Genomic DNA, 26,055 nt, shown 5'->3' on the forward strand with positions numbered 1-26,055 from the left:
TGAATATATGTTGTCTTGTTGATTTCCACGAGCAAATAATCATTTACATTTCTCATAGCAAATTTGTATTGATTAAATTGATACAGTTTGTGTTCGTTTTAATGATATGTGTGAATTTTTTCATTCTCTTTAATACTAGTACAAGTGGAAGAACCTATGTTCTCTCTTACATGAATTATGTCATTTTCAAATGAAATAACGTTTATAATGTGACATTCCTACTTTTAGGCTGAAAATAACTATTGAACTACCGAAATATATAGGATGTTGATAAAGTGTAAAACAAAGGGAACCAGAGTGAAGGGCTTAGCCTTTCACCCTCATCTCCATTTTCTATTGGTTTCCTTACACTCTGGTGAAATACAGTTATGGGACTACCTAAATTCCTCATTGGTCGACGTATTTAAGGATCACGATGGTCCAGTGAGAGCAGTGGACTTTCACATTGTGCAACCATTGTTTGTTAGTGGAGGCGATGATACAACAATTATAGTATGGGATTTTACCCAGAGAAAGAAACTATTTACATTACTTGGACATTTGGATTATATAAGAACCGTACAATTTCATGAAAGGTATCCATGGATCATATCGTCTTCAGATGATCAAACAGCGAGAATCTGGAATTGGCAATCTAGGTCATGTCTAAGTGTGTTGACAGGCCATAATCACTATGTAATGAGTGCACAATTCCATCCTAAAAAGGATTTAGTTATCACTGCTAGTCTTGACCATACTGCTAGAATTTGGGATGTATCTTGTCTGAGTGAAAAAACATGCTCTATACAAAACGTCCAGAGTATAAACAATGGAGACAAACTACTTTCCTCATTTCAAATGTTGCATGAGGGATCCAAAAGTGGAATTAATTTTAGAGATGGTTCTGGATCTATAGAATTGATGGGAATAAGTGATGTAATTTGCAAGCACATCCTAACAGGGCACTCTAAAGGTGTAAATTGGGCTATATTTAATGAAGACGCTCCTATAGTTATAACAGCAAGTGATGACAAAACTATCAGGGCCTGGAGGTATACATCGGATACGGTTTGGCAAACTAACATATTAAGAGGGCATCAAAATAATGTTTGCAGTTTAATAATGCATCCAAATAATATAAAATATCTATTATCAGTATCTGAGGATCATTCTATAAGGGTATGGGATTCCTCTAAGTGGTCCTTAACTCACACATTTTTAATGGATAACGACCGTTTTTGGATAGTTTCAAAACCTAGGAGCTCTAATTATATTGCTGCCGGCCATGATTCTGGATTTATAGTATTCAAGTTGTTCAGAGAACGTCCAATTGTAACTATCGTAGGGGATGATTTATACTATGTATGGAATGATGTAATATATATCCAAAATGTTGATAAAGAGTGTAGCGATTATGAAAATGAACTAAAATTACCAGAAGATGTCAAACCTGCGTATGCTGATAAATCTGGGACTCACAGACCAATCGTGGATGCCTCTGATCTACATGATGATATAACTCCCGATGGATCATTTCCTAACTCAAACTATCATTCTTTGGATAATTCTGATATGGCTGTAGATACACCAACGGATAACCTGGCTTTTCCATCGCCCTCTGGTGATTATTGTAAGTCTCGCTCTGTAGTTGCTTATGTTATGGGTTCTGCAGATATAGAGTCTCTCTCAGAACGGTTCCTCAACAATCTCCTGGGAAACTCCAAAAGTATACCAAAATCAGCAATAATACCAAAAGTTTTACATTATAACATATATAATACAGAAAGAGTCTGTCTTCTCTTGGTTTACTCAAACAAAACTCATAAATCATTTGAAATATTAATAAAAACCCCCATTATTGGCACTTTGGACTATAAAATGTCATCTCAAATAAGAGCTGGTCTTTCAGCTTGTTTTTCATCCAAAAACACCTTTGTAGCAGTAGACACAGAATTTAAAGCATCTGTATGTGCAATAACTGGTGAATTGAGTCATAAAGTAGATATATCATCTCCAATCGATATGGTTTTTCCCATATCTACTAACATAGTCTTGTTTTGGTCACATAAAGAAAACAAGTTGATGATCTACAATTCCTTGGAAAATAGTGTAGTTGTAGAAGCAACATCGCCCTACGGGAAACTAAAATTGGTCATTGTTTCTAAATCACGGCAATTAATAGCAACAGTTTACCGTAACTTTGTAATTATCTATGACAGAAACTTAAAGAGGATTGCAATTGTGGAAAGTTATTCTAAAATTAAAAGTGCTGCATGGGATGAAAATACATCCGTTATATTTTCTACAAGCACACAACTTCACTATTTGCTTGTTAATGGGAATACTGGCATAATACAGAGTGTACCAAATCCCATTTATCTTTTACGAATTGCCAACAAAATAATGTATATTATGGGAAGAAATCATAGGTGTTACAGATTAAAAATCCAGTCAAACGATTATGCCTTTAAATGTGCGGTATACTCAAATAATCTAGATGTTGCCAACAAATTGATTGATTCCATGCAGCTATCCGGTAAATTTATAATTTCCTATCTTATTGATAATGGACATGCTTCTATGGCTAGGAAGATTATTAAGGATAATAAATCCAGATTTGAAATAGCGCTGAAATTTGGTATTTTGGATGATGCTGTAGAAGATGCTCAAGCTCTTGACACACCAGAAACATGGAAGCAACTAGGTGATGCAGCGTTATCTCAGGGTAATTGCTCAATAGCTGAATTTGCATATCAAAAAGGTAAAGTCTTTGATAAGTTGTCATTATTATATCTGATAACGGGGAATACTTCAAAATTGAAGAAAATGATGAACATATCAAAGTTTCGCAAAGATAGCTCATCTGTACTTAGGCACACATTATATTTGGGTGATATGGAAGAATTTGCCAATACATTGAAAGAAAGTGGGTATACAAAATTATCAGAGGCTTGTCAAAAAACCTATGGCTTAGCAAGTGGTGATGGTCATAGTAATACTAATGCTAAATACTTGACGCCTCCCCAACCTATCGTAAAGTATGATGAAAACTCTATCAATTGGCCTATACGGATCAAAATAGGAAAGAATAAAAATGTGGATTATGATCAAATTGTTGATAAATTTGATGGTTTGGATTTGGTACAATATGAACCAGTTATACATTCTAAGTCTGCTCGTCCCGAAGATAATGTTTGGGATTCTATCGATGATAACGAGCTGGATCTGCATGAAAAAAATAATCAATCATCAGATGTAGATCTTGTTGAATTAGTGATGGAGGGTAAATTTATCGGTGTTATCGAGCTGTTGACCAAAATATTTGGAGATGTCGACTCTGAGGTTTTGAAGGTGGTATTATCGTATATTCACAATACTTCGGTATCTAATAGCGTTGATCCATTCCAACAGCTTAATGACTTCAATTTTGGGACTAAGAAATCGTTTGGAATGGAAAATATTGCAGATATGATACAAGAGGGTTTTAAAAATGTAACCGCCGGAAATTTTGAGGAATCTTTGGCATCATTTCGTCAAACTTTACAGTGTGGAATACTAATGGTTCTAAAATATCCAACAGAGATGAAAGTATATGTAGATCAGTGCCGTATATACATACTAGCAATGATACTGGAACTAGAAAGGGAACGTCTATCAAATATAGATCCCAGAAGGAGCCTAGAGCTTGCAGCTTATTTTACTTGTTGCGATATGCAACCAAGACATAGATATCTAGCGCTTAGAAGAACGATAGGGCTCATGTGGAAGGCGCAGAATTACATCAGTGCATCTGCATTAGTCAAGAGACTTCTAAGTGAAGATATAACTGGTATTGAAGGTGCAAAAGAAGAAATGACCAAGGCCAAACGCATACAAACACTCTGCGAACAAAAGGGAACTGAGGCGTATAGATTAGATTTTGACGCTGGTGACAAGGACCTAGTATTATGTACACTTAGTTTCACTAAGATTAAATCCAGCAGTATAGTTCAGTGCAAATACTGCAAATCTATTGCCCTCGAGAAGTTCTATGGAGAGATTTGCAACATATGCCAGATTTGTACTCTCACTTGAATTTGAAGGGCTTCAGTCTGGGTGTATGCGGAGATACATAAGGTTTCAGCTGTAGTTGTTTAAATATGGAGTATACACTTACGTTTGTGTTCATATTCTCTGGTACGTGTAACATGGGTACAAGCATCTTGTTTATCAAAAAGAAGCCTGTGCGTTAGAGTATATATTTGGTAGATCCTCACCCTTCTTTGTATGTCTTCCAAGTCCAACTGCTCCAAACCCCTTTTTGAAACCTATTGAGGCGTATTTCGCCAACAAGGGTCCACGACCCTTACTAGGGCCATACTTTGCAGCTCGAAACAATGATATAAATAACATTAATAAAAATTACGCCATTATAGCATCTGTGAATATGATTTTATAAATATGTAGGAGATTATACAGGGTAAGAAAACCTGATCCAGATTTATTGACACCGAGAAGAATAGGGTAACCACATAAGATATGATAAACAAGAAAGCCGTTTGTTCTGTTATTAATCACTTTGTTGTTTACATACAACGGCAATATGATTATATGAGATTCTTATGACAGTCTTTGTGGCAGCTTGACGTTGGTGTGTTAACAGGAACCATGTCGTAACAAAAGGAATGTAACGTTCGAGTACAATAACACCCGATTTGTTGCATATTAGATCAGAAATCTATGTTGTGGCGCCAAAGTACGTGGCTACCAACTACACAGCCTCTATGTTATGGAGATTGACGCTATCGTCCACCACAATAAGTAAAAATGAACATAAGTGAAGACCAAACACACATAGTTTTCCTGTTTTTACACACAAACTCAGGTTTGCATTTACACATTTAAAGACAAACTACACACAAACATGCAAAGCTAGACATGCATGCGTATCCATCACAGTGTGTACAAGTTACATGCTGTATGCATCAAATAGACAAATAATACCCTTATGCACTGTATATATCTGCATTTATAGCTATACTTATTTATAATAAGACTTATAATCGACATTTTATGTTAATGTGTGCGTGTCTAAGCATACTTTGACGCAAGTTCAAAAATAGACAACTAAAAGGGAAGCTAGAATCCTAGATGCGTACAAAATACTGTAAACTATAGTAAAGGCCACAAAACTCTAGCATGAACAAGATATTCTGCACCTTGGGTGCAGGAATTGAAAAGATCGTATTGTTTATCGCTTATCGCAGACACCAGTTTAATGTGTAAGTGTTTTGCATCCAAGATGCTTTAAAACTGCGTAATTCTTTTCGAAAAATAACTCTAAGGCTCTGTAAACAGGTGGAAATACGAAAAAGTAATGATAGACATGAAGATAATTGTTATCTAGGCTAATGATTTAACATTTCTGTTTGGTGGAACACTAAAAGTATGTTTTAACAAACAAAACTGAGAAAGCTAAGGAGAGATAACGTCTATATTTGACGGAAACACATGATTCAATTTTGAAATGATATTATTTTGTTAAATTCAAAAATTTGTACCATAGTAGTTGTCTTCATATAGCATATTTAAGTTAAATATTTGTAAATAAGGGATAATAACATTTTATCAGCAAACATTGATATTGTCTACGCGTCGTGGCAATAAGTATTAACACTGAATGTATATAAATTATAGTCAAGGAAATAGCAATAAAATCAAATGGCAAATATAATATTGACTGATTCCAGTAATGTTACAAAGTAATCAATTGCACCAGATGTTGGGATCGAACGTCGATGGTCCAAAGTATAATTTCTCGGAGGGTGTAGGCGCCACTCAGATAGATTTGCAACTAGATGCGCCTAGCAAGGAATCTGGAACCATTTATCATGATAATCAGGATGTAGGTTACTCTAGTATTGCATCTATCGAAACTCAGCCCACCCTTCGCTATAATTCGGGTTTGCATCATTCTCACTCAATTGACTATTCTTATGATTTGGATAAAATCTCTACATCATATAATCCTTTGTTTAGTGGTTCGTATAGCTTCGAAAATGCTGAACAATACACTGCCGCTCCGATAGATTCTGCGCAACCTGACTTTCCTCCCACTTCTGAGCAACAGGATGTTGCAGAAAATGCTCCAGAGGAAAAGGTTGAAGGTGAGGAAAACTCTTCCGAGGGATGTGTAGATGTTAAAGATACTAATCCGTCGGTCGATACAACAAACTTCAATAATCCTGTCTATGGTCCAGATGGTTTAGTAAAACAAACAAATAAAGTTATAGCTGTCAACCCTGTGATTTTGGTAGACAAGGTTGAGCGCTCTTTAATCGTTCAGTGGTATGAGAATGATATTAAAAGAGAGCAAAGAATATCCTATAAGAAGTATGGAAATGCCAAGGCTCAACAGAGAGCTGAAGGTTTGATAAGTAAACTATTGGCAGGTTCCACTTTTGACCAATTATATCCCGAAAAGGGCCCACCAATCTTGACCATATTTGAAAATGCTGGGAAATACATGGTATCTCTTACTAGAGACAGAATTATGAGAGAGTGGAGAGTAGATTGGACAAATGGAAATGGATCTAAGATGCGCGCTAGGTGGTCATGTAAGAAAGTTGGTAATGAAGAGGCGAAAAAGAGGGCTGAAACATTTGCCTACAGCTTAGTGCAAGGGACTTTTAACCCCCGTTTGTTACATAAGGCCACTGGAACCCGTCTATCTAAAAATGATATGAAATATAATGGCATGATTAAAAATATGGAATCTGTAAGTAAGTTACAACAGTCTGTAACACTTTCAGAGGGACATGATAAAGTATCGGAAAATGCTTGGCAATCCACTGTTCCAAGCAAGCGTAGGTCTAAAAAACGCAGTATCAGGACGGATACTGAGACCAAGAGAACAAGACGTAGGAAGAAGTCAGTTGTTCCTCAAGTTAACGATGGTTCACAGTACAACTCACAGTGCTATCCATATATGAACGTTTGTCATGATGGTAATTTTACCCAGCAATACTACCAGTTCTATCCAGAAGATTGTGAAACCTCATCTTCTATGAATCCTCAATGTGATGTGATTAACTATAATTCTCAGCAAATGCTGCAGCAAAGTTGGGTTGATTGGAATGGGAATAATATGCGCAAGATGGTTGGTTATGGAAGGGAATGGGACTATAATAGTAACCCAGTAGATTTCCAGTATTTTTCTCAATCCTCACAAAATGCATTATCTCAAAATAGCATTAATTCTGGTGACTGGCTTAGTCAAAGTTATATGAATATGTACATGCAACAAGGTGATATATCTACTAGCTGTGATTACGCTGATAATACAGCAAATGATGCTAGAATGCCTAACCAATATTATGCCTATTACAATGACCAAGGTATCTGTTATCCAGATAATTTATCGTCCCAGGAACCATTGGGTATGATGAATCACTATTATAATTATTCTAATATAAAGACCGATGGAATTTCACAATGGTCGGATGGAGATATCCAAAATGCAGATAAATCATACATTGCCAGAGATTGTGATGTAATCTCTAATGATACAGTACGCCTCAGCACAGACGGAATGCTTCGATCAAATGTTAAATTAGATGGCATTCTGAAAGGTGAGAATGTGGTTGACGTTAAATCCGAAAAGGATATGTGTAACATTTGTCCTCAACAGATGCAACCCACTTACGGAGGTATTACTGGAAATCAAGTGGATGGAATGGTGAATCCTCTGGATATACGTGGACAAAATCTTTCCATATCTACCAGAATGTACACAACTGATCACTATGGCTATACAAACTCAGAACTTGGCGATGTGAAACATGATGAACCCAGTATGAATTGCTTTACGGGTGAAATAATGCACGATGATGTTCCATTACTACACAGAGGAACTCAGAATCTAACATCAAATATTGTTAACAACCATATTATTAACGGAGGCTATCAGCCTTTGCTTGGTAACATGATGGGAACTGTCCCAGGCACGAAGGATTTACTACATATGTATCATAAAGATAAACTACACATGGAGAATTTTGATAATACTTATAGAGACACTAATGACTCTATAAACTATTACAACATGTAATAACTTGTTCTGTAAACTATTTTAAGGCACACTCCGTATAAGTTATAAGATTTCGAATCTGGATTATCAATTGTGACTATATTGAAGTCCAGGTTAATGATTAACATTAAGTTGTTAAACAGTATTCATACGTATTTTAGTTATGTCCTGAGTCACACACCTCCCAGGCGCGGGTTGCTGTATGCACGATCCTGGTCTTTATACCAGTTATTCTTCTTATCATAAACGGATTTTTGTTAAACAAAAAGTATGAATCATGTATTTTCAATCAAACTATGGAAAAACAAGATGTCTTGTGAGTATATTATCCTCAAGTTTATGTGGACAGAGATCGAACCGTTTCAACTTTCAGACATCGGTTAGATTCTCTAAAAATGCTGAAATTAAAAGGCCTGAGTTCTTTGTCTCTGTTAATACAGGCATTCATGAGAGGAATTTTAAGCTTACAACATTCATCAAGAGACTCTGTACTATATTATCAACTGAAGAAAAGAATTTTCAAGAATGTGTGAACCTGGTGAGTAATACTGAGATTTCCTTTTCTCAAAACAGTAGTGAAATAATTGAGCTGTTCTCCTCGTTTTGTGACCGGAGTTTGGTTTTTATGTTCGATGTTGTCACTTTCATGAGTCAAACAAAAGAGGAGGATGATAATACGATATTTTTATTATCTTCACTATCTAAAATTCTATCAAAAAGAAATCTTATTACAATATCTGAAGGGCAGATTGATATATCTTTACTTCAAACAATAATGCTCTATACCATGAGATTGTTAAATCCGCAAAGGCATTCAGGGGAATTAATTTCGCATATAAACGGCCAAATTAGGAAAAATATGGATGGAATATTGTCTATAGGTTCATCTACGGAGGTATTGAAACAACTTGCATATATAATGGATCCCAAAGTTATAAATACAATAGTCTATACACTCCTGTACAAACTACAAAATTTCACTCCTTCGGACTTTACAAGTCTACCAGAACTTTTGTTTATGATCAAAATGCATGATATAAGGATCTTGTCATTGATTCTTTCTCATGCTTCGGAAAATCCGTATCAAGTATTTGGGAAGAATGATTCTTATTTTTTGAAATTTCTGGAGGATTTGTCAAAGTTTGACGAGAGTTATCGCAATGAAAATAAAGTGCCAAACCCTCTCGAATTTTACATGGAATCATTAAATGATAACGTACCAAGATATGATGAGGATACTCTATATTCCATACTGTCAAATATCTCATACATTAAAAACAACTACAAAGGACGTAACGTATTAATAGGAAGTATTCTAGGAAAACTGGGAATATCAACTAAATATTGCACAGCTAATGGTGATCCAGTAAACGTCAAAGAGTATATTGAGCCAATCTTGAAATCTATAAGTGATGATAATTTAATAAAACTTATGAAATATACAGTTTTCTTTTCAAATGTTTCTAGCACTGAAAACGAGTGGAACATGGTCGAAAGAACCTTGCTTGGGGGCAATAATAACGATAAAATACACATCTACGGTAAAAATACTGCACTTATAAATGTTGTAGCTGAAGAATTATCTGAAAGAATCAGGAAAACTACTGGGACCCCTACAGAAATCCGTAATTGTTATTTTTCCAAACCAAATGTCGTTAAGCATATCATAATTTTCATAAATAGATGCTTATTCTTAAATACAGAAAGACAATATGTTAATAAAATCATAAAAGCTACAAAAAATATTATCAAATCAATGATTTATCAAAAACCAGATACCGAGGAATTTGCTGATTTGTTAGGAGCAATCTTAAGAGTAGATGTTAGGATTATAAATGAAATGTCTAGAGAGCTACTGGATATTTCTTTAAAATATCTGCATGATGAAGACATAAAAGCTATCCATGTAGTTATTAGTGGATTGACTCTCTTGAAAACGGAAATTATAAATCACGTTGGGACTCACGAGACATTATCTGATGATAATTTGAAATGCATCATTTCTACTTCAAAAGTATTATTAGACAGGTCAAAAAATATGTTATACTTGGGTAAAATAACAGAGCAAGCTCATATTCACGTTGTAATAAGTCTGTGCCACCTGATCTCAGACATAAAGCGTTTAAGTAAAGATTCTGACATAAATCTAAAATTTGAGGAGTTGTTGCAAATTATGAAAGGGTTTATAGAAAATATAGACAAAAGCAATCTTTTTAAACCCAAAACTATAAATAAGCTACTAAAACTTCAAAAGGGCAACGAGATATTATTACACGTTGATGAACTTGTGAAATACAGTTTGGTAAAAGACACGCCTGAAATGAAGTTATCGCAACTAGTATCAATCTTCACCTATAAATCCATGAGGATGTATGATACCAAATCGTTTGATTCATTATTGATGGATCAACTTAAAAATAGGATATGCCAACTAGCTACTAACTTTAACAAAACAATAGAACATGAGTATTCTAGCAGATGCTATGCATTAGGTAAGGAGAACAAACATGTTAAAAGAGTGAATCCCTGGGACAATGATAGTGAACTAAAAATTCTCTTGAATCCTCCAATAGAACCTTATGACACATTTCTTTACGAAAAGAACCCAGAAATCGGTAAATACGTTTCTCTGGGAGTGTATGCTGATGTTATGAAGGCGGTTATAGGTAAATATGATCAAGTAGTGTCATTATACCACATAAATTTAGAACTTTTGAGAATGATGAAAATGTTGATGAATATTAAATTTATACTAGATGTAAATTCCAGATTAGACGCATTTTTCGGATTGTCAAGATCATTAGAAGAAATTTGTTCTGCGGTAAGAGAATGTATATTAACTGTTGCGATGTGTGCTCCTATTAAAAGGAATCGAGGTTTGCCCAAAAGGCATGTTGATGTACTTATTGAGTCATCCCTTAAAAAATTGATAAAAAAGAAGAATTACAGTTAAGACGGTAATATAGTTATTGGGTCTAATTTATCGGTCATCTTGCCGCAAATGTTAGTGATGATATCAAAACACCATCTAAGGTGCATAATTTATGTAATGTATATATTACACTGAATAATTAGTAACATATAATTCGCTTTCAATTGACATGTACGCTATACGTATCACATATCTTATGTGAAACAAAGTTTGTTTTAAAATGAGCATTTTTATTACTACATGACATTTACTCCGAGCAAATTGGTTTCATGGGTATTCCATCATTTTTCCGGTGGTTGGCTGAACGCTATCCGCTGATATGTGAGTCTCAAATCGGTTCTGCCTCAGACAAGGTTGACACCTTCAAACTTCTGAGATCAACTGAGGCGAATAATGAAACATATGATGGACTTTACAATGGATTCGTCGCTCCGGAAGGATTTGATAATCTCTATCTTGATGTTAATGGAATTATACACAATTGCTCCCATAGTGACGCTAATTTGTGTCAAAATATACACTCTGAAGAGGATATTTTTGTCTCTATTTTTCATTGTATCACGAATATCGTAAACATTGTCCGCCCTAACAAGTTGCTTTACCTGGCTGTCGATGGAGTCGCCCCTACTGCGAAAATTAATCAGCAAAGGGAGCGTCGTTTCAGGGCGTCAGCTGAAATGGAAAATCAGATTCTGGTCATGAACTCGATCGACATTCAAAACGGAGTTGAGGAAAAACCTAATACAGATGAATATAAGTTCGATCCGTTGCAAATAACACCTGGAACGCCCTTTATGGAACGCTTGACATTACACTTGCAATTCTTTGCTCAAAAGATGATTGCAGAAAATAAATCATGGAAGAATCTTCAGGTTGTAGTAAGCGGTTCTGATGTTCCTGGAGAAGGAGAACATAAAATTATGGAATATATAAGAAACGACAAAGCTCGACGTCATTTTGAGGCTAATAATAGTTCAGAAGATGTTAAGGAATGCAAATATACATCTCATTGTATCTACGGTCTAGATGCGGATTTGATTATACTTTCACTAATTACTCACGAACCCTTTGTATGTCTACTTCGTGAGAGAGTTATGTTTGGACAGATGAAAAATTCTACCAAGATGAGGATGATGATAAATATGAGCAATTATGTACTTTTACATATCGGTATCCTTAGAGAGTACATACTAAATGATTTGATAGAAAATCCTAAACTCAGAAAGGATGTAAAAATCATGGACAGAGTCGTTGATGACTTTGTATTAATTACATTGTTTGTTGGCAATGATTTTCTTCCCCATTTATTGTTGGCAAATATACCTGAAGGTGGATTAGATGCTGTTCTTGGTATTTACAAGGGATACATAACTGAGAGCATAAAATCTAAACCTTTAGATAGTATATGGTTGACATGTGATTGTGGAGAAATCAATTTCGATAATTTTCTTTCATTTATTACCAGGTGGGCTAAATATGAAACCAATTGCATACAGAACAAACTGCTTGCAGAACCTGCAAAAAAAAATGGTAAGGTAGAAAAATCAACCATAACTGTAGTAAATAATGCAAATTTGAAGATAGAAACTGACTTAACTGAAATGAATACTAGATTTCCGGATGAACCTAAAACTGTAAATGAATGGAAAAGCCGCTATTATTTTGCAAAGTTGGGTATATCTGACCAGATCGGTGATGGTACTCTCTTCAAAAGCGTCTCTACCCTTGTAAGTGGTTATTTCGTCGGAATTCAATGGATACTATATTATTATTACAGAAGTGTTCCTTCATGGTCTTGGTCTCTTTCTTTCAAATACCCTCCATTCGTACATGATATGTTGTTATTCCTGAAGAACGCAAGAGTAGAATATATTAGGAAGCAAAGGCATAATATGAGTATGTATTCTACGTTATCGCAAGTGATGGATATGAAGTTTGACATATCCTCACCCATAACGCCTTTGGAACAATTAATGATGATTTTGCCCCCAAAAGCATCATATTTGCTACCGGATGTTCTAGGTAAAATTATGAATGATCCTAAATCCCCTCTTTCTAGATATTATTTAACAAAAATAGAGGTTGATATGGATAATACAAATGTGAAATGGGGAGGTATAGCGCTACTACCTGCAGTTCCTCATGGCCCCTTATTAGAAATTATGAACCGGAACATTCTGGATGAAAGAACTTATCCTAACTTCGAGAACCTAGTCAACGACGGTATACTCCATTACATGGAATCACCATATTTAACTGAGGATGAAAAGGAACGTAACAAATTTGGTTTGGCAAGAATATACTCTTACAATGCCAATTCATCCAAAAAACTTGTTTCTTCTCTAAAATTTTTTGATGATCTAGATTCTTGTAATGTGGAATGTAAGCCTTTTTTTAACCCAGCGCTCAAAAAAGGTCACACCTTTCCAAACAAACTATTACTTACTGGGGATGAGTATAAAGTCTCTCAAATACCAAAGAATTTGTGGTTTCCATCGCTATCGATTCTTCCTTACACTACAGTGTACAAAAGGGGGGTAGATGTCTTTAATTATAAATCAAGACATCCAAGTCTCTACCTGACTGTATTTCAACAATTAAATGCTGAAGGAGTGAAAAATTTACAATCCGCAATAAGGTCAAATATTGTTGCCGTTGGATATCCGTATAAACACTTTGGAAAGTTAAAATCTATACTCACACCCTATGTAAAGTTTTCAGAATCAAAATTAACAATGACAAACTTGAACGAACTTAAAGAAATCATCTCAGAGACGGAAGCAATATTCGGAAAAACAGGATTAATAGTAGGGTTAAAAAAAGAACATGGTCCTGCTAAATCTAATAATTCTACAATATATCAACAAAATTCCCACTTGCTATTTAAAATATTTCAAAACATTCCTGGAACAAGTATAACTCCTAATTTGAAGTCAGTAAAGCTAGCTAACATGATGAATCTGGATCATATTTGTGAAAATGTCGTTGTGTCATATTCTCCTCTTGATAAGCACATGCGAGAAATGAAAGAAATTAAGTATACTCTTCTTCCTCTTGTAACATTCATAGATCATGTAGAATCCTCCGCATTAAAATTGCTTCTCGAACCGCAAAGTGATGCAGGTACTAAGATGCACAACACAACCATAAATCAAGTTAAACAGATGATAGCTCTTCGTGAAGCCATAAGATCACATGAATTGTTACATGGAAAGTACAGTAAACCAACAATTAAAGCCGTTTGCCTAATGGAAGGATCGATGTATGGGCGTGTTGGTATAATTGATACTGTAGGACAAACTTTCGATACTATTGCAGCTATATTTGATATACCTGATTACAAAACTACTATAGCTGAAAGTGCTGTTATTGAATTTAAGCAATTCCTTGTCATACAGCAAGAGATTTCAGATTCTGCACATGAATGGACAACTTTTGATGAAATTTGCGCTCTGGCAAATATATCTACAACTGTAGCTAACGTAATATTTCAGAGCTTGACTGTTGGAAAGTATAAACAAGATATTGGGATGAACCTAGTTTCCTGGGATTATGATGAGAAGTGTCCACTCTCTTTACCTGGATATACACGCATAAGTGATTCTATGGATAATGAGATCGATTTGGTTAGAATGGTATTATATTCTAAACAATGTGTGAGATTGGTTGAAGAGTATTATAATAGATTCCCCGAATTGTTTTCATTTTTAGAAGTTGTAGAACTGAATGATAAAAGACATATAGTACTCAATCAAGTTTATCCTGATCTTAATGAGGAGCAGCTTGAATTTAAATTAAGAAGTATTGAAAAGTTTGGTGAATCTCAACCTTTCAAAAGGCTCAAACTTGTAAAGGGGAGATACAGCTGTCTTTCTGAAGATAGAGTTGAGAAGATATGCGAAATGTATGATGACGCCCAGAAGGATAAAAACCTCTGTAAGGAATATTGTAAATTTGTCAGAGTACAACATTTAAGGAATTTGCATATTCCTGCATACAATACACAAATCCCAAATCAGGATCCAGCTGATCTATTTCTCGGTCAAAGTGTTGTTTATATTAATCATAACGAAACTATTCCGTTGGGTACAAAGGGAACAATAGTTGGTGTTTATACAGAAGACAATAACCGTTCAAACACAATAATTGAAGTTATTCTAGAGTCACCTATTGTTTCCGCTACAGACTTGTTTGGAAGATGCAGAAAAATGCGCGGAGTGTTTGTGAATCCCTCAGATATACTCACTTTATATCCCAGACATGTTTATAACACAGAAGTTTATACATCAATAAATTCTCACTATGATAGAAATAATGCAGGGTTTGTAACCTATGTTTAACTATAAAATTGTAATCTATAATATTCATTAGTTTAGACTTAAACATTTTAGCCACAGGATTTTGTCTTAAATCAACTAGGAGACCGTTACGTTAAAGAACCTTGCGTTCATTGCAAATCAATTAATGATAGAGTCCATAGTACAGTCTAGACAAATGTATGAAATTACAAATACATATAGGGTTCGGTCCAAAAATCATTTATTGTACTAGAACATATATTCAATAATTGTTAGGCATGAAAAGAAATAAATATGAATTCCTTGCTACTAAATCTCGTGTCAGATGCAAATTCTTAAATATAGTTATTCTTTAAGTAGTAATATCATCTACCAAGTAAAGGAATTATCACCGATCCTTACAGCATCTATTTAGTCATGTTTAATCATCTGAATTTAAGATTAATTTGCCATAATAGATGTAGGCACTATTATACGCCTTTTCTAGTGATTTGTCCAAAAAATTTATTATGGGCGTATATTCCGCTTTAATAGGCATTGAATGGTCAGACACAGTTTCTGCCCACTTATCAAAACTCATGTATTTACCATAGTTATAAACATCACCTCCAATAACAAATGTTGTTTTCTTTGTGTCAAGAGTGATTTCTTCATTATTATCGGATTTTAAAACCGATACTCTTACGGTAGAATTAATTCCAGAGTCTTTTAGTTGAGAAGATAATATTGCTTTTATATCCATACCACTGTTCTTAAACATTTCTTCTTGATTTTTCTTTACTTCCAATGTGCTAAAAATCTTACCACCTAAAATGTTATTTTATAAATCGTTATTTACCTAAATATATTTTTGTGGCAACGTGGGTTCCAAATATTTCGAATAACTCCATCCAACCTGTGACCCCGCTGCTTTTGCATATATCACTCGTTGAGTCCTCTAGATATACAGATGGTTTGCAACCAGAATTCTCATCCAAACCCTTGAAATGAGGAGTTAGACCGGATATTACCGATTTGAAGCCAAGAGTAAAATCCCTTGTTACATTATATGGGTCATAAAACAAAAATATACCAGTGCAATGAAGTTGAAATTCCGGCTACATATTTGAAACAATATGATCTGTTCATGTAAATCTTCCTATCTTCTGATTTTGACACATTATCCAACTGTTTGAATTTAGCTGAGGCCGAAAACTTTAATGAATCACCAGGGAGAACTAGGGATACATTCGCATCAGCTGATAGAGCCTTGAGAAGTGAGTCAGATGACCTTATTTCAGTTACCTAGACACGTTTATATAAAAACTAATCTCAAACCATTTCAACTTTGTGGCAAGAAGGATATGGCCGGATCCATCCACCAAGTGGTTGCAGAAATTTTAAGCTGTTAGAAACACCTTCAAACCTTTTACTCCAATGCATCTGGATTATGTTTGATCTATATCCTGGGTCTAAGAGGGTTAATTTGTCTCCTAGTGGATTGCCTTTAATCAGGTCATAGCCGGCACCAAGGTATTCTATGTATTTGTTATTAGAACATAGCAGATATTTAATAAGTTATGATTCAAAACTATGATTAGTATATTTATTCTACTACTATGTATATATTCTACCTAATCCAGATGGTGTTTTGTATTGATTTCCAACGATACCATCGTCCTGAAATTCATCTGGTTCATCAGGTGCCTCAAAGTTGTCCTCTTCAGCCTCTTCCCATTCTTCTTCTTCTTCATCATCATCCTCTTCCTCTTCCTCTTCCTCAGATTCGTCACTTTTTTCGTCGTCTTCAGACTCTTCTTGATCCTTTTCTGATTCTGAATCTTCACCATTTAGAATATCTTCACTCGTATAGGAGTCTGCAAAATCTTCATCATACTCTTCCATTTTATCCCTACCATTAGATTTTGAAGTTGATTTTTGTTCCTTTGTATCTTTCTTGTCTCCTTCATTTTTAAATAGGCTTTCGTAATCTTCTTCATCATCATTATCATCTTTGGAATCATTTTCTGGAGTCTCATTAGCTAACATTTTTTCAGCATAACCTAATCCTTTACTTAATGCCATTTTCCCTAATTTAACTCCACCCTTTTTTGCTAGATCTTTCATTCTATTTTGTAAGCTTCCAGAACTTTCAGGATTTTCTGATGCGAATCGTTTTTTTCGCTTCTTATTCATCTGGTTATGGGCATGAATAGATCTTATTTTCTTATTATTATTATTATTATCATCATCATCATCAAAATTAATGCCATAAATCCTACCGACTGAATACCTGTTCTTTTTTCCCATTGGCGCTGCATTATTCTTTGTCATCCTATTTCTGTATCTATCAGATACATTATATCTAACTGTATTTTTAACACTACTCCCTTTAATTGAACTGATATCATGGTTTATATTTCTATTTGACGATCTATTCATTTCTTTTGATGGTTTAATTCTCATTTGCCTAGTTCTAGCCGTAGCATACTTATCATTTTCTGCAGACATATGATTTAAACCTCCATTATTGGATCGTTTATTTCCGATTGGAGCATTGTTTATACCAGATCCATGTCTGTTTGTCCTTTTAATACCGGTTTTTACAGCTCTAGGTTTATTTAGACCCCGTCTTGGGTTTTGAGGGTTCTCAGTAGATATAAGAATCGCAGACTTTATTATGATAAAGCCGTACAATAGTCTCAAATTCACATTCATATTAATCTTTATAGTTAAAATTTTGGATTTTAATGGCAATGTTCGCTTGATTTCCTCAATGATTATAATTTACACCTATACGTTCTAGCGTTGTTGTTTAGCGCCTTTTCTTTTCAGGAATTGATACTAATGGGTTATATACAGAAAAATTTATCATATATCCCTTAGTTATGGCTAAATATGATTAAGATTTCGATTTGTTTGTAATATGTACTGCTTAGGATTACTGTTGAATCTTCTTGCGATATTGTTACACGAAATTGACTCAATAGCATTCAAAGTGACATGTATCTTGTGTTTATCTACGATGAAGTTCCATGTTGAATGTTTTTGTGCTCAGATATCTCCAAACTTGCTTCCTGGAAGGCAGACACTAGCGCTTACCGCTACTAGAATCGGATATAGTGGTTACAAACACACGCATATACCATTTAACAGATTATATTCATCTTATAACTATGGAATAATTGATCATTTTAGTGATAAAATAGCCAGACGGTTGGATACAAACATTTTAAATCCTATAGGAATAACGACCCAGATCATCAAGGATTTTTTCGCAAGTAACGGCAAAATCAGTTGTATGAACAAAAGATTTGAATATGTGCCATTTGAATCACATCCTATTTCAATTACTGATAATTTTGATGAATTACAGGTTCCACTGAATCATGTAAGCCGCAGTCCTAGGGACACTTATTATTTATCGCAAAGGTACATATCCGACTATTATGAACTAAAAGCTGGTAAATATGCTGATTTTTCAAGGGACACAATGGACGGGTATTTTGACAGGAAGAAAATAGATGATATGGGTGAAGAATTTAATCATTCGTCCTACAAAGTTCTTCCAACCCACACAACGGCACACCTTCCAGGCCTTTTAAGAAGAGGAATGACGCATGCAATATATTCAGGTATATTAGTATTTTATTCATTTATACTGTTTAACAGGACAAGTCTTTCGTCGTGACGAAATTGATTCGCAACACTATCCAATTTTCCATCAAATGGATGGCTTCCTTTTGTTTTCAAGGGATGAATTAGAGATTTTGAGAGGACAATATGGATTTGATTCAGACACTAATTGTGAAGATATTCTAATGACCCATTTGAAGAATACACTTGACGATTTAGTTAATTATTTATTTGGTTTTGTGAGAACTACTGACAAGGATCCTTTTGATATTCACACGTACCACACTGGTAGCCATAAAGTTAGCACAGAAATGACCAAATATGCCGTGAATATTGAAAAGAAATGGGATTCGACAGCGTATTTCCCATTTACGCACCCGTCTTTGGAATTATATATTAAAAACAAAGGAGAATGGATAGAAATTTTAGGTTGTGGTATTTTAAAGAACATAATTATAGATAATAACTTTAATGATAAGGATGATTCTTCCTTGAAAAATTACATAGTAGGGGGATGGGCATTTGGAATAGGTCTGGAGCGTTTGGCAATGACACTCTGTGATATAACTGATATTCGCCAATTTTGGGAAACAGACCCCCGATTTTATAGACAGTATGAAGGTGCCTATGAGAAGAGGTATTTACCCATTTTTAAAAAGTATAGCAAAAATCCACCAGTGATACGCGACATTTCATTTTACTTACCCAATACGAATGATAAATCATTCGACGAATCGCAATTTTATACAATGGTTAGGAAAATTGGCAAGGATTACATTGAGAGTATTGAGTTTGTTTCTGATTATTATAACCAAAATATTAAAAAAAAGAGTTTGTGTTATAGAGTAACGTATAGAGGTTTTGGTGAAAATATAACGAATGAGTTTGTAAATACCATACATAAATCTGTCGAAAATGACTTAGTATCACAGTTCAACGTAGAACTCAGATAATATTTGGTCACATTTTCCACGGTACGTGACATCCTATAAATATCCATGTTGACAGAATACCCCCTAGCAGAGGAAAAACTTTTACATAGGTTACGTATATCGGTTTGTCCACATCATTCACTATAATTTTTTTGAACCTTTTTGTACATGTTAGAAGATTTCGTATCTCGTTGACATCGCTGGTTGAAAAGTGTATTGGTATACCTATAAATGTGTGGTTTGGTGGTATGGGTAAATATCCACTTTTTTTTTGCCACCCATATTGCATAGCTTCTAGTTGGTAGTACCAATTCCAGAGTGAGAATTGTTTTTGTTCATAAACTTTGAATTCACTTGGGATTTTGTACTCTGGGTAAAACGCCTTATGACTTTTGTTAACAGGCAGTATTCCTTTCATATCTTGCGCGAATCTTGGCATTGAATGGTGATCTGGTACCTTGTTTCTCTTCCTTCCAATTAGTGAGAAAATTTTTTTTCTTGCCTTTTTTACCATTGTTCTATTTTGATCATACGAAAATCTATGTCTATTCCCTCTGGAAATGTTTGAAAAATTTCCACTTATTTTGGGGGCATTTACTCTATCAGCATTCGGAGGAGCCTGAGAATGATACGTTTGCCTAATAAGTTGCATATATTCTATAGTTGTTCCATTCCGTGGTTGTGTTACATTATCAATTGCGTTAGAAGATACGTTTGACATTGGCGTTTCAGAGCCCTCTGTGTTTTTATGACAATTTTCACCACACTTATAGTCTACATTTACTTTAAAATATGATAAAACTGCATTTTTAGTTCTTTTTTTCAAGGGAAGATCCCGAGAAATACTTACTTTGTATTTGCTTTTTTTATTGTTTTTTGTTTGGATTGATACCCGATTCCTAATTCTAATTTTGAATTTAACATCTGTATGTTGTTCATTAATTGACCTAGCATGACTAGGAACCTCGATTACTCTTGTTGTAAGGTGATTGGTGTTATTCTCACTCATATCACGTACTTCATGGGAGCTTTCAGATACATCTGTGCTATTTAGACTAGTAGTACTTTCTCCGATCCCCTTTGTCATTTTAATCCTTTCATGCTGATTAATTGATTGAATTATTTTTTTTTGTCTATCTTTATTACTCCACCCCAAAAGATGAGGTGGCATACCCGGATCAAATTGTGGATCGAGTCTTTGTCTAAACTCCAAAAGGTCTATGAAAGCTTCCAATTTTTCGCTCATTTGTTGATCTGTTGATATTGCACACGTAAGTCCTCTCTTAGCACGCATCAATTCGATCATATCGGTTATATCATTCAATATATCTTTTGATGTATCCTCACAAATAGTCTCTGATGGTGGAGGAGTTATCTGGATGTTAGAATCCGGAATTTCATCTATTGGAGCCTTTAGAAACTTGCGCCACTCAGCTTCCGCATCCAGATTGTAGAATATACAGGCAGGATGATGATTTTGAATGTTACCCCAAATTTGTTTATGGTTAAACACCGTTTCTATCGAAGAGTATGGTAAAAGGACCAGGGTTTTAGACGGAATCATTAATTCCTCTCTAGGTTGTATTGCTTCATATTTCTTATCTGCCCTTTTTTTTTTCTTTGGAAACGCCTGTGAAGTGCTGCGAAAATTTGCTGAAATTGCGGTTGTATCGTAGTCGATCTCATCCTGCTTATTGATAATGTGACTAAGATCTACTTTTTCATCAGCAAGATAATCTATACCATAGAGTTCGTACTTGGCTAAACCTTCAGTTAGTATATTTTCAGTACAAAATCCCGGTTTATTTATCTTATAATGCTGTATAGGAACATAATTGTCAACGATTGGCACATATGGTTCCTTACCAACACTCTCAGAATTTTTAGTATGAGTTTGGTTCTTCCAACGATTTGGTAGGTGCCAAATTCGTTTGTTTCCTGTTTCCCAAAATGATACTGTGGAATCTGCATGACGTGTCATTACCCAACAGTGTTCACGCAGGCCATTGGAAGTGGTACCCTTACAAACATAAGCATCATAACCAAGCCCTAAAAGACAGCTACACAATAATAGTGCCCTGTCGTGTAATCCACCCTTTCTTGTCATTAACATACGTGAGGGATGTTGCCATGTGTCTATATGTTCAAAGCCACAAAATTTCGCAATTCCTTCCTCCCTTACGGTAAAATTTGATATCCAATGCAGTAACTCCCCTGGAGATGACAATTGAGAAGATATTTGAATTGGAGAAACAAAATAACATAATGGAAGAACTTCTGAAGGAAGCTTATCTCTCGTAGCAGCGTTACTTGTTGTGATACAGAGAAACCTTCTCTTTGTTATTGACCTAGGAATTTTATCATTATATATTCTTTGCCAGATTTCGAAATCTTTATTCCACCTACGACCCAAGTCATGATAAATGTCCGATTTTACAGCTTTCTTCTGACCTTCTGATATGTATAGATCATCTGGCATGGGTGGAAGAATGTACATTTCAAATGTTATTGAAGGTTTAGAACCACTGTGTGGAACAGTGAATCCAGATAGAGGAATTGTATCTGCGTACACCCTTGTAATATGCTGAATGTGTACGCCATTAGAAAATTCTGAATAATATGAAATTTCCGCGTTATTACCAGTATCGTAATCGTTAGAATAAGATTTTTGTGAAGCCTCATTAAAAATACCATCTACAAGGCTTCTGGAGTGCAAAACACCATCTGTGTACAATTTGGATAAGTGAACCTCTGCACCTCCGAGAAATTCACTTGATGTATCGTCATGATCCCATGCCTCAATTATAACTGGTCCCTTTGATGCCAAATCTATTGGCAAGCTATATTTTATTAGTGCAGGATCAGATAGCTCTTTGGAATCAACTAAATGTATAGGGAAATACATATTTTGATTGTATACGGGTGAAGTTGTTGATTCCAAAGAGCATGTGCAATTAACAATACCATCCCATTTCACCTTAATCATAGGATCAGAGGTGTTTGAATCACTATTTGTAGATGGCAAATTTTCACATCTCAATATTCTAATTACCAAATATTGACCTTTGTGATCCAAATGAGTGAGTAACGCAGAACCAGAAATTGGTTGCGCCGGTCGTGTTTTCAAGTCTTCAAAAAATTGAACACTAGCACTCTTGACACAACACCGTATATTTCCTTGTATAGTCCCACTTTGCATATTTTTAGTACCAATTGCTAGTTTTTTGACTATTCCTCTGACAAGGGGATATTCTTTTACCGATTTTAGTGACATAACACATGTACCGAGAAGAAGCTGCCCTTTATTCCAAAATTTATTGTTGTTAATAGCGTAAACCTTTACAACGAAATAAGATATTTTCATTTGACGTAGCGTTCCACGGAAGGTAAATGTACCAGGAGATGACCAATAGTCATCGTAAGAAGATCCTGTACTTCTAGTTATCCATCTTTTCCCAGTTCCACTTTGAACAGAAATTTTTAGGGTTTTTGGAGCATTGATAAATGTTCTAGGGAGAGTGTTTGCCCCTGTGAACCACCAGTTTTCGAATACAAACACAAAATCGAAAATTTCTTCTAGTAACATCACCACATTTAGTTTGTGCACGGGAACTTTTTTTTCTGATTCTTTGGTTACAGAGTTCTTGTTTCTTAATGATTCGTCCTTGCTTTGGCTGTTGTTATTTCCAACATTTAGATTTAGAGTTATGGTAAAATTGGACTTGCTTTCTATGATCTCTTTAAATGTTATAGTTTGAGATGAATATAGAGTATTTAATTGAAGTTTGCGTGTTTTCCACATTTCTATCCTAATTACATAATTTTTAAGTTCGGCATAGGGAATAACCAACTGTCTTTTCTTCCAAATGAATACTGAAAAAATTATCTACAATAAATAAAACTTACTAGGAAGTTTAAGGGTGATTCTCTCCCCCGGTTTAAGAGTGTATGAAGGTGTATACATGACACTTCTCCTGACAGATTGCGAATTGATCGATTCGTTAATGTGTCCAACATTGATTGAGTAGAAATATTTTTGAGTTACATTCTCCAAATTATGAATAGTAGAAATGTAGAAGACACTGTGCCATACTCTGGGAACCAAATCAGCATTATATGTAGAGTGGCTCGCCTGATTCCCAAAAGCCCTGACTAATTGTAATTTGTTCCATTCAGCCGCATATTCTCCATTATCAGTCGATGATTCACCGTCTAGATCTGAATACTCACTTTCAAAATAATTTTTATCCTCTGCCTCATTTGATTCTACTCTCGAAGTCGGTTGGATACCCTGAAGACATCGTGTCCGGTATTGGTGCTTATAACTTACATCTGGAGAATTAAAGGTTTTAATTCGTATCTTATCATCTGTGTTATCGAATAGGGGAATTGCCTTTTCATCCTTTTGGCTATCTTCACTATCATTATACTCGGAGGGCCTTTTTGGCTTCCAAATTTCCAGTCTAACCATATTTTTACTATGTATTTACATTAATGCGATCAAAAAAGAGTGTGTGACGCGAGTTATACTCAACACATCCATAGCCAGCACGGAAGATGGACATGAACACGAAGAAATTCAGGCGTAACTGCGGAAAATAAACATTTCTAACAAATAAAACATATTCTAACGATTGGAATGAAATGTGTATTTATTCAGTGTGTGAACTTCCGGGGTACAATCTGTAGTGACGTGGGCTAACAAAGGCGAGCAGATAGCAATGTTGTACATCACACTTTAAACCTTTTTTTTGGAAACATGTGCAGCTCCAATAGCTTGGGAAATGTTAGTATATCCTGTTAAACGTTTAGCGTTGTAAGATTATTACCTCTCTTTGATAGTAAATAAGCCAAGTTTTTCTTCATGTTGCTTGGAAGCTTGGGTCCTTCATATATCTGAGAATTAAGTTTTTAAACGTTCATATGTCTCACCATAGCTGTGTATATTTGACACAAAGATGCTCCAGCTTCTATCATATCCAATGCATCTTCGGGAGTAGAAATGCCTCCACACTGTAAAAAGCGTTCACATCATAGTATTTCTTACCGCGATTATAGGGATCTTCCCGTTGGTCAGACTGTACATTTCATGGATTATCCTCCTGGATTTTTCCAATAGGGGTTTGCCGCTTAAACCGCCTCCCGGATTCCCGATAGATGTTACTTCATCCGATACCGATTCTGGACGTGCAACCTAAGCGACAAGTTTAATAGCCGTATTTTATACCGTAGTGTTTGTCAATATGAGCCCATCTACGGAACACTGCATTGCCTAAGCATGGTATCTATTTTGTCATGGAACTTACGACATCGGCTATATCTTTAAGTTGGACAGCACTAACATCAGGCTAAAAAACAGTGTGGAATCACTATGTGAACATACTGATATTTTTATGAATAGCAATGGTCTTTCCTTTGTGGTATTAGTGTATGGAAGATTGTTTGCAGCTGCTTCAATGTCTATTTCATTTAAAGCAGTTTTAGAGGCATTTATGATTTTAAGTAGAGGCTCTTTTCTTTGGTTGTCTCTCAAGTTTGGTGTGTTTGGTGAACTTATATTAATTGCTATGTAGTCCGCATAGCATCCTATTTTTTTAATACAATATGTAACATCTTCTATTATTTCACCATGTTTATTTTTTCCTGTCCATTTGTGTTTTAAAATACTACCATACCAATGCTTATGCCTATAATGGAATCCTTTGTAAGCGGATCCTTTGCTTGTAACTCTCTGGCACGCTTCATATTTTCAACAGCTTTCTCTACTCCTAGACTACATTGGTTAAAATGAGAGTTCCTTTGTGTACCTGTTAAATCCATAGCTGTTTATAATTGCCTTATTGTTTGGTAGTCTAAACATCCTAGGCTTAGGATTACCTTCTTGAGGCTTTGGTAGTATTGTCCCAACTTCAACAAACCCAAATCCTAATCTTAACACCTCCAGTGGAACTTCTGCATGTTTATCATATCCTGCCGCCATTCCTACAGATTTATTAAAGTAACAGAAGTCCTACCTATAGGATTAAATATCTTCATATGCTTTATATTGTTATACAGTATGGGAGGGTCAACAGAATAGTCGATTGGAGTAAGTCCCACTTTTGCTGATAAAATACTAATGTTGTGAGAAAGCTCTGGATCGACGAATCTTCTCATTAGTGTCAAAACAATGTCATAAAGGGGACAATTGACATTTTTTAGGTATATTACAGAGGCAGTAGTTGTTACTAC

At 35.1% G+C, this 26,055-nt stretch overlaps 8 protein-coding genes across 8 annotated transcripts, besides 2 other annotated features; 5 read left to right on the plus strand and 3 right to left on the minus strand.

The window, feature by feature from the left end:
* Positions 1 to 36: 36 nt before the first annotated feature.
* BEWA_018830 (coatomer subunit alpha, putative) lies at positions 37 to 4,053 on the plus strand (the record flags this gene model as incomplete). Its single annotated transcript, XM_004828647.1, has 1 exon — positions 37 to 4,053. Exon 1 carries the CDS (start codon positions 265 to 267, stop codon positions 4,051 to 4,053), a length of 3,789 nt encoding a protein of 1,262 aa, XP_004828704.1. The 5' UTR covers positions 37 to 264.
* Positions 4,054 to 5,737: 1,684 nt separating this feature from the next.
* Positions 5,738 to 8,068, plus strand: BEWA_018840 (hypothetical protein; the record flags this gene model as incomplete). Its single annotated transcript, XM_004828648.1, has 1 exon — positions 5,738 to 8,068. One exon carries the CDS (start codon positions 5,738 to 5,740, stop codon positions 8,066 to 8,068), a length of 2,331 nt encoding a protein of 776 aa, XP_004828705.1.
* A 256-nt stretch (positions 8,069 to 8,324) lies between these two features.
* On the plus strand, positions 8,325 to 11,000 carry BEWA_018850 (hypothetical protein; the record flags this gene model as incomplete). The annotated part of the gene is made up of 1 exon (XM_004828649.1): positions 8,325 to 11,000. One exon carries the CDS (start codon positions 8,325 to 8,327, stop codon positions 10,998 to 11,000), a length of 2,676 nt encoding a protein of 891 aa, XP_004828706.1.
* A 248-nt stretch (positions 11,001 to 11,248) lies between these two features.
* On the plus strand, positions 11,249 to 15,319 carry BEWA_018860 (5'-3' exoribonuclease 2, putative; the record flags this gene model as incomplete). The annotated part of the gene is made up of 1 exon (XM_004828650.1): positions 11,249 to 15,319. One exon carries the CDS (start codon positions 11,249 to 11,251, stop codon positions 15,317 to 15,319), a length of 4,071 nt encoding a protein of 1,356 aa, XP_004828707.1.
* A 379-nt stretch (positions 15,320 to 15,698) lies between these two features.
* Positions 15,699 to 17,974, minus strand: BEWA_018870 (MAC/Perforin domain containing protein; the record flags this gene model as incomplete). The annotated part of the gene is made up of 5 exons (XM_004828651.1): positions 15,699 to 16,084; positions 16,116 to 16,312; positions 16,350 to 16,561; positions 16,595 to 16,794; positions 16,891 to 17,974. The coding sequence occupies 5 exons, from the start codon at positions 17,972 to 17,974 to the stop codon at positions 15,699 to 15,701; spliced, it is 2,079 nt and encodes a 692-aa protein (XP_004828708.1).
* Positions 16,994 to 17,038: a sequence feature (CT-rich).
* Positions 17,484 to 17,514: a microsatellite.
* A 307-nt stretch (positions 17,975 to 18,281) lies between the features above and the next one.
* BEWA_018880 (phenylalanine-tRNA synthetase, putative) lies at positions 18,282 to 19,845 on the plus strand (the record flags this gene model as incomplete). Its single annotated transcript, XM_004828652.1, has 2 exons — positions 18,282 to 18,891; positions 18,929 to 19,845. The coding sequence occupies 2 exons, from the start codon at positions 18,282 to 18,284 to the stop codon at positions 19,843 to 19,845; spliced, it is 1,527 nt and encodes a 508-aa protein (XP_004828709.1).
* A 7-nt stretch (positions 19,846 to 19,852) lies between these two features.
* BEWA_018890 (hypothetical protein) lies at positions 19,853 to 24,485 on the minus strand (the record flags this gene model as incomplete). Its single annotated transcript, XM_004828653.1, has 3 exons — positions 24,155 to 24,485; positions 23,731 to 24,115; positions 19,853 to 23,697 (listed from the first exon to the last, which is right to left on the minus strand). Exons 1-3 carry the CDS (start codon positions 24,293 to 24,295, stop codon positions 19,853 to 19,855), a joined length of 4,371 nt encoding a protein of 1,456 aa, XP_004828710.1. The 5' UTR covers positions 24,296 to 24,485.
* A 77-nt stretch (positions 24,486 to 24,562) lies between these two features.
* Positions 24,563 to 25,980, minus strand: BEWA_018900 (dihydroorotate dehydrogenase, putative; the record flags this gene model as incomplete). Its single annotated transcript, XM_004828654.1, has 10 exons — positions 24,563 to 24,621; positions 24,654 to 24,720; positions 24,757 to 24,837; positions 24,872 to 25,018; positions 25,052 to 25,096; positions 25,131 to 25,172; positions 25,208 to 25,467; positions 25,500 to 25,597; positions 25,632 to 25,806; positions 25,839 to 25,980. 10 exons carry the CDS (start codon positions 25,978 to 25,980, stop codon positions 24,563 to 24,565), a joined length of 1,116 nt encoding a protein of 371 aa, XP_004828711.1.
* Positions 25,981 to 26,055: the final 75 nt, after the last annotated feature.

This window comes from Theileria equi, chromosome 1 (genome assembly GCF_000342415.1).
Source record: "Theileria equi strain WA chromosome 1, complete sequence".
NCBI lineage: Eukaryota > Apicomplexa > Aconoidasida > Piroplasmida > Theileriidae > Theileria > Theileria equi.